Source organism: Semicossyphus pulcher, unplaced genomic scaffold (genome assembly GCF_022749685.1).
Source record: "Semicossyphus pulcher isolate SPU_LCO1_2020_fin unplaced genomic scaffold, fSemPul1.0.p SCAF_1, whole genome shotgun sequence".
NCBI classification, from domain to species: Eukaryota; Metazoa; Chordata; class Actinopteri; order Labriformes; family Labridae; genus Semicossyphus; species Semicossyphus pulcher.
Window position 1 is genome coordinate 25651523 of NW_027211603.1, and position 8411 is coordinate 25659933.

General features: G+C 40.6%; 1 protein-coding gene across 1 annotated transcript in view; it reads left to right on the forward strand.

The window, feature by feature from the left end:
* The window catches only part of spon1a (spondin 1a), a 91969-nt gene extending 84718 nt beyond the window's left edge, over window positions 1-7251 (forward strand). The window contains exons 12-16 of the mRNA XM_069657984.1: window positions 3798-3968; window positions 4087-4254; window positions 4579-4743; window positions 6672-6938; window positions 7024-7251. Of these exons, the coding sequence (XP_069514085.1) occupies window positions 3798-3968; window positions 4087-4254; window positions 4579-4743; window positions 6672-6938; window positions 7024-7187 (935 nt within the window). The 3' untranslated portion in view covers window positions 7188-7251. The remainder of the gene's footprint in view (window positions 1-3797; window positions 3969-4086; window positions 4255-4578; window positions 4744-6671; window positions 6939-7023) is intronic.
* The last annotated feature ends 1160 nt before the right edge of the window (window positions 7252-8411 follow it).

Here is an 8411-nt window from a genome sequence, read left to right on the forward strand (position 1 = left end):
GTGGTTCCCATTTTAAATAAGGGGGATTGGAGGGTGGGCTCCAATTATCAGGGTATCACACTACTTAATTCCAGGGTGCTGGAAATGAGGCTCTGGCCAATCATCAAACCTCTGATACAGGAGGAACAACGCAGATTCCGCCATGGCAATGGAAGAGTTGAACTCTCTACACTTGCATGGTTGTTGTATGGGTCATGGGAGTTTGCTCATCCATTCTACATGTTTTTTGTGGACTTAGAGAAGGCCTACGATCCTGTCCCGGGGGGACCTGTGGGGGGTACTGCAGGAATTTGGGGTGCCGAGGCCATTGCTATGAGCCATTGCTATGCTATGACTTTGGTACAAAGTCAAACACATTTCCAGTGGGTGTTTGCCTCCGCCAAGGTTGTCACTTTTCAGTGATTTTGTTTGCAAGTTTCCAGTTTGGGGACCTTAGAATTTCAGCCTCAGAGATAGGGCATGGAGCTAACACTTCTGGAGGAAACTCGAAGTAGAGCCAATTGAAGTTGCTTAGTGCGTAAGCTCTATCAGCCAAAAATAGTATATTGTCGAATAGTATTGTGTGATCTACATTTCATTTATTCTTATAACAAGCATCCTCCTACTTCTTCCTGTGGGCGCCTGTAACACATTCACGCTGATGTCCTTCTTAAATGTAGCCTGGCTGCCTGCCTTCACTTCTCAATGGCACAAAAATAGCATCTTGAAGTGATTATGTTTAAAGAAGACTATGATTCATACATGCTTATTCTGATGGGGATGTAAACATCCTGATATTAAAGCTGAAAGTTGGCATTACACCCTCACAATCACGGTTTCATTATGAAAGCAGTGAGCTGAAGTACAGAACTAGTAACAACAAAATCACTGTCCTAATAATCAGTTGCTTTGGGACAACATGTCCCATTGACAGATATTATGAAAATCAAACTAGTCATTTCTTGTTCCAGCACTCTTACATGTCCTCTACATTTACTTTTGTCACATTACATTTAAATTTGGTTTGGAACCATATTTGGCTTTTGTGTGACAGAGAGGTAGAGGGTAGAGACAGATAGGAGACAACATGACTATTGTTTCATGCCCATCACAATCTGTCCTAACAGCAGTGGTAGTCTGAGGATTATTGTAAAGTCAATGCCAGCTGAATAGATGTATGATGTTTGCTTTCTGCTTAGAGCTATCTAACTTCAACTAATGTTCATTTAACTGATTTTTAATGATACCATGTGTGCTTTATAACAGCATATCTGTCAAACAACAGTGGCCTAGTCATATTTTACAGTTCTTATCCCTAAAATATCTCATTTTGACACTTGTATATTAGAGTATTAATCCAGAACAGTGACAAACTGCTATTTATTACATTACTCTGCAAGAACTCTTGCATAATTTCTGCATATGTTGACTCTGATGTCAGCCTTAGCGAGAAACAGCATTCCTGCTAATGGAGCCTCTGACGAACACACTTCTTACCAACACGCGAGTGGAGCAGAGCTGTCAGAGACATCCATTAGAGTTACATGCGTTCACTAATCTAAGATGACAGACACACATGAGAGAAGATGATCCTCTACATCGAAGACTTTTTCTTTTTTTTGTTCTCTGTCTGTCTCCTTCCTTTGACGACAAATAACTTCAAATCCATGTTTGCAAGAAAGACAAATCTGGACTTTTTTGATGCGCATATATCTGTGTTCTTTCATTAGTGTTGTGATGATGAATCCAAGAGAGTACAAAGATTTAGAGCAAAAGACACTGATGAGCTGCATAGACGAACTTAACTGTATGTTATGATCTAGAGTTTAATATTATTGTCATAAGTTATATGGAACTTTTCATACAAGAAAAGCATTCACAGTAATTTACTTTAAAAGAAAATAACACTTAGAGATAACATACAGTACACCTATATGTTGAATGGGGGGTGTTAGTTTAGTTTTTAACTAGTAGAAGTGATTCATAATAAAGGCAGAAGACTAGTCTTGTTGTTGCAGGTTGAGTTTTCTAGTGGTTTTCCAGAAAGCCTTATTTTCTGACCTTGGATGTAGATGGGTTCCCAAAGGCCGTGTCACTCTAGATCTCCGATTTGTCGAAAAGATTCGACCTATCATGAACTTATTTTGAAGCATGGAAGAATTGTACTCAGGGGGGCAAGGCCGTGAATTGATGTACTGACAAGTATTATGATCCATCTTTAAACTGGAAGACAGCACCAGGACTTGTGCTATTTTTTCTTTAGTGCAGGCAGCATTTTGTAAAAACTGTGATGGAATAAAAGACATTTTGCAGAGACTTTGTAATAATACACTGCAGTGAAGAAGTTTTACTGTAAAATAATGGACAAGTTTTAGACTTTTTTCGCTAATGTTTAGAAATGACACTATGCTGCTTCAGATATATTCCTGATGTTCAAATAACAGTAAAATCAGACTCAACAGCACACACAGTTGTATCTTCATTTCTTTCCTACTTTAATACCCTTTTAAAAATTCAGTAATCACTGCTTTATTGAGCAGAACTTTCTTTAATGGCCTTTTTCATTGCAGGTATCAGCTTATAAAAATGAACCATCTTAAAGAGTATGCCAAACCTTTAGTTGATTAGAAATTATACATTCACTTAAATAACTAACCTCTTATTTACCTGCTGAAATTTCGAGGTATGTGTAGGTAAAATACAACTCGTCCACATTGATATATGAGAAACCAGGAGCAAAGAAAAGCAAGCTGCAATTATCATTCATATCATTGTGTGCTTGAAGGGCGTAAACATTTATTTTTTGCTTTAGTGTATCGTGGTTAAACAGCTCAAAATAAACTTTCAAGAAACTTTATTCTTCATATCTTTATGTAGGAATACTTGTGACATACTTTACAAAGCATTTAAAGACCAGCTCCAGTCATGTTTTAAGACACATAAAATGCTCTGCATGAAATAATAAATTGTGTCTGATGTGTTTTTTCTGCAAAATATGTTTAATTACCTTGTAAAAATCCTCCCGAGGCATCTCCTCCTTCTCCCTCATTCGAAATTCCTGAATCTGCATAGGCCCCGCCCACTATGTGCTACATTTCTCCTTTTGTAAAATTACAGCCGAAAACAAAACACGCCTCTGCCATCATTTAGTGGCAGCTTGTTGAAACTTAGCTAGCTTGAAATGTAGTAATTAGCAGCAGTAACGTTAACATTAGTAGTCAGTAGTGAGTTTGCAAAAATGATGATGACAATTACAGCTGGCTCACGCATCGCCGAAGTGGTTGCCATAGGTTACACATAATGATATGCATAGCGTCACCCCGTCCATTAACGGGATTGGCTCCTTAGGTTTGTGACGTCTCAAACCTGCCAATCTGAAAACGTGTTGTTCAGCCTGTCCTTGGTACACTGCAGTTTAAAAGCAGACAGGCCCAGCCATGGAGGTGACTGCTGATGTTGTCCCTGATATGTCTTGTAGCACATGAAGAACACCACATGGAGATGTTTACAAGATTAAGCACTTGATTTTCACTGGAGGGGGGCTTAAAACAATCTGGAGCGCCAATACACCACTATATTCCTTTGCTCTGCCACTTTGAATAAGCTCAGACTCATTGATGAACAGCTGTCTGCCACAGCCGGCTGGACCAAGAAAGTGTGATAGAAGGAGATTTTTGTTCATGGTAAAATTTCCTCCATGCAAGAGACCCCACTACCAACACTATACAGAGGTCACCCTCTGTCGAGAGTCCTTTACCAAAATCCCTAACCGCTCTTGAAGGCCGTTGACATTTTCCTCTTCCTCTTTGACTCTCTAGATGCTTCCACCTGCATGATGTCAGAGTGGATCACCTGGTCTCCGTGTAGTTTGTCCTGCGGGATGGGCACGCGTTCCCGGGAGCGTTATGTGAAGCAGTTCCCGGACGATGGCTCAGTCTGCACCCTGAACACAGAGGAGACAGAAAACTGTGTGGTCAATGAGGAGTGCTGTGAGTTTTTCCCCTTATGACAAACTTCTCTGCTGAGACATGACCTAAGTGTTTCATTTCATTCTATGGATCCAGCACAGTAGGTTAACTGCACATTGTCTCTCTTTTTTGGCCTTAGCTCCCAGCAGTTGCCTGGTTACAGAGTGGGGCGAATGGGATGTGTGCAGTGCAACTTGTGGGCTTGGCATGAAGAGGAGGGAGCGCATGGTGAAGATGCCTCCTGCAGATGGCTCCATTTGTGGGGCAGAGGTGCTAGAAGTGGAGAAGTGCATGATGCCAGAATGTCGTGAGTCGCTTTCAGGAACACAGCTATGCTGACACTTCCTACACTTCAAATCTGGTGAAAATGGTCTCATTAAGAATCAGAACACAACGCACCAGTAGCCAAACTGATACATGGAAGTAGCATTTATGAGACAATCTTACATTATCTTTTCCTGCAGCAACTCTCTAAACATTTCCTTTTCAGTTTTAAACATGAAAAAAGTCATTCTAAACAACTAACACTTTTGAATTACCTTAACACCATTCAACCCTTTTATTTTAATAACTGTATCCTGCTAATACTCCAAATGTTGTCTTTTTAAAAAAAAAACCCTGTTGTGTTCAGACACAATCCCCTGCATGCTGACTCCGTGGTCGGACTGGAGCGACTGCAGTGTGACTTGCGGGAAGGGTCTGAGGACACGACAGCGCACCCTCAAGTCCCCCGTGGAGCTGGGGGAGTGTACAGAAGAGTTAGAGCAGGTGGAGAAGTGCATGCTGCCAGAGTGCCGTAAGTAATACACATCTCTAACTACACCCCTACATACTGCACATGTGCACATTTGTGATTTATAGAAGTGAATAATAAAGTCATCTTGATATAAATACATGCAGTAGTGATGGTAGATACTTTACAGCTTTACACTGGGGAGAAACAGGAAATGAACTATCTCTGCTGTGTAGCCCTCCAGAGTAATGTGCTGTTTTGCTTATGGATATAAAACATGAAAGAATTATAAGTTCACTTGCTGTCTACACTACTGTCAGAGGCATTAAAGACTCGACAGACATGAAAAGTTTCAGAAAAGGATCGTAAAAAACATTAAAACAAGCAAAACTGTTTAATGTTATTTCAAGCTATTGGACATCTCAGTGAGTTGAATACAAATGCTTTTAAGGTCATTTAAAACAGTGGTTCACAACTGGTGGATCGGGAAAGTTGTGGCAAAAGGTCTGTGCTGCGCTTTTATTTTGAAGGACACAGGTTTCCTATAATCTGTTTGCAGTATGAGTGAAGTTTATTCGCACTATATGTATTCACTGATTGGGTAATCCTAAATTGTGAACAAATTGAAGAGGGGATATTTTCCTTTTAAGCACTGCCTCCTCCTGGTCATCTCGGTTGACTATTATACTGTTGTGCTTTGTGATGTTGACATACTGTGATGTTTTGTTCTGTCTCAGGTCTAAACTGCATCATTTTTCATTAAATACATTTGAGTGGTTGAAAAATTTGGGTCGCGATTTGACCTTAAGGAGGTGGTGGTGGGTGCTGAGGCTAGAGCAGTTGAGAACCACTGATTTACAACAAATTCTGTCTCTGTGTACTTTATTTATTTTTATTAATCCCCGAGGACAAATTCAGTTTCACTCTGTTAGAAACATGTTGCACACACATAGGCCTGAAAAACACACAGGCACAAACAGGACCCTATAGACATGAATTAATGTCTGAGTGAGGGGGCTGCACATGGACGAGTGCCCCAAGCAGTGGAGGATTTGGTACCTTGCTCAAGAGCACTTCAGCAGTGCCCAGGAAATGAACCTCTGGCACCTCTCCAGCTACCAGTTCCAATTTCCATGTTTGGGTCATACCCAGCCTTGAATTGGCAATCTCTTACAGCCAAGACCCTACAGACTGAGCTGCTCTCGTCCCTACTGTCTCTATAACAAAGTTTTTCCTGATACTGTAAAGTCAAATCTGATGACACTTCCTTAAAATCAATTTCAAGGCATCTTATGTTCTATGTTTCAAATTCATATCTAACTATTGTCTTTTTCACATTTTTATGAAATCATCTATAGGGTTATGTTATACATAATTCTTCACAAGTTATGTGGTTATCCAAAAATATTAATGAGCCAGGGGTATAATAAAAGCAATACACTCATTAAACAGAAATGAGATGTCATCGTTATCTCGGTATCATGAGTTAAAGGATATTTGCCGTCTCCAAGAAGCCTCCAAACTGTTTCAAACCAGCCAAAACCAAAGACCTGCCAGGAGAAATGGAGGAGAAAATTGTAATTTATGTGTCAGCCCATATTTTTAGGACATTAAGTTTTTAATACACAGCACACTGAATCTATTTTATTCTCATCAGAGCTGGTGGTGATGTAGATGCCTCATGTGGTTATGTGAAAACAAATCACACACGCTCGCAAACCAGAAAAACATTCCCCATGGTGCCACTGTATAATTTAAAATACAACGCAATATATCCCCGAGACATTGGTTCATATATAATTCATGACTCACAATAGACAGATCATTGAATCAAAATGTAGCATGTCGTGCTTCATCAAAGCTGAGTCATCTGTATCATTTGTTTAACCTCACTTTATCTTCAGTGTCTGTCATCCTTTTAATCAGATTTCACTCTCACATCAGTTTAATTCCTCTTCGCCTTCTTCTTTTCATCGATTCTTTCTCCTCAGCCATAATCTGTGTCATGTCTGAGTGGACCGAGTGGTCAGAGTGCAACAAGTCCTGTGGGAAGGGTCATACGATCCGGACGCGCATGGTGAAGCTGGAGCCTCAGTTTGGAGGAGACCCCTGTCCTGAAACCATCCAGAGGAAGAAGTGCAAGATCAGGAAGTGCAACCGAGGACAGGCCAACAGCGACGAGAAGAAACGACGCAAGGAGCAGCGCGACAAGAGGAGGAGCAAACAGAGCAGAACTGAGGCCACATCCGAGCATCCAGGTCGGTATCCACCCTCGACATCATCTAAAATTATTCTAAGAGTCCATCATTAATCTGATAGTTCCTTTCTTTACTCTATCTTCAGGGTGTAAAATGAGGCCGTGGTCGAGTTGGACAGAGTGCACCAAGCTGTGCGGTGGAGGCATTCAGGAACGGCTCATGACAGTGAAGCAGAAGTTTAAGACTGCGCAGCTGTCCAGCTGCAAGGACAGGAAGGAGATCAGGGCTTGTAATGTGCACCCCTGCTAGGAAGGAGGTGGAGTACTGGGGGTGGCGTGTGGAAGGGTGGGAGGGGTGACAGCGGGGCTGGGAACAGGACAGGGCATGGCACACTGTCGCACAATGATCCAATGCACTCTGTTTAGGGCTGAAATGGCACAAACTTGAATCTGTGTTGGTTAAATCCAGAGCTCAGGTCAGTTTTCATCACACGGAGATGAACTTAAAGATCTCACTGGAAAACTCTGGATTTAAACTCGGCCGATTCTTCTGTGCTTTCAAACTAGCTCTGATACACATACAACTCTTTTGCAAAGTTACTGTCAACTTGTCGTGGTATAATATATCTTAAAAAATATGATTATGACATATAAATTGATTTAATTATAAGATAAAGATCTGTTATATCTTGTGGTATCCTTCAGTAGTACAGTATACTCCAGACTTTAAAGCACAGGTGCCCAGCCATTCCAGTGTTTTATATGCCTTCAATGGTTCAGTTGTTTCTAGGACACGAGATGCCCAGTTGACTTTTTACCCAGCTATATTGTTGTACATGTAGATGCACCACGATTGAGATCTGTATGATTTTGAGCATTATTAGAAGATTTTGTTATTTTTTTGCCGTGGAATTTTTTGATAAGAATGTGTCCCAAGATTCTTACCAAAGTCTTGTGTAGATGTTTTCTAGATCTCTCTCCTCTCCTTTTCTTTATCTCTGTTCCTCTAACATATTAATATTTTGGAATAATATCACCTTTACAATAAAAGTGAACGTGACAACTTGTCATCTGGGTCTGTCTTTTTATTGGAGGTGTGGGGTGAAAACTTCTGCTGCCACTAACAGATTTACTCATCGTTCCCAGAACCAGAACCAAGCAGGGTGAGGCAGCCTGTAGTTTCTCCGCTCTTCAGAGTACCTGAGGCTTTCTCCATCAGTTAGCTCTTTTAAAACGGGTCTTAAAACGCTTTTATTTAGTGCTGCATTCCCATAACTTTTTGTTTTTTTTTACTCGATCCCTATTCAATTCAGACCTGCGTTCAGTATTACTGATCATATCTGCTATACAGTACGTTCCATACCCAGAAGATTGAACAATTCGAGTAACCATGTTTCAGTTAAGAAACATTTAGGCTTATGAATTTTCCAGTTTAACAAAATCATTCTTTTAGCAGCCAAAAAGGCTAGGCCTACTATTAGCCCTATGTCCAAACAAGCCAAAAGCAGGACAAGAAGATGCATTTATATTCATT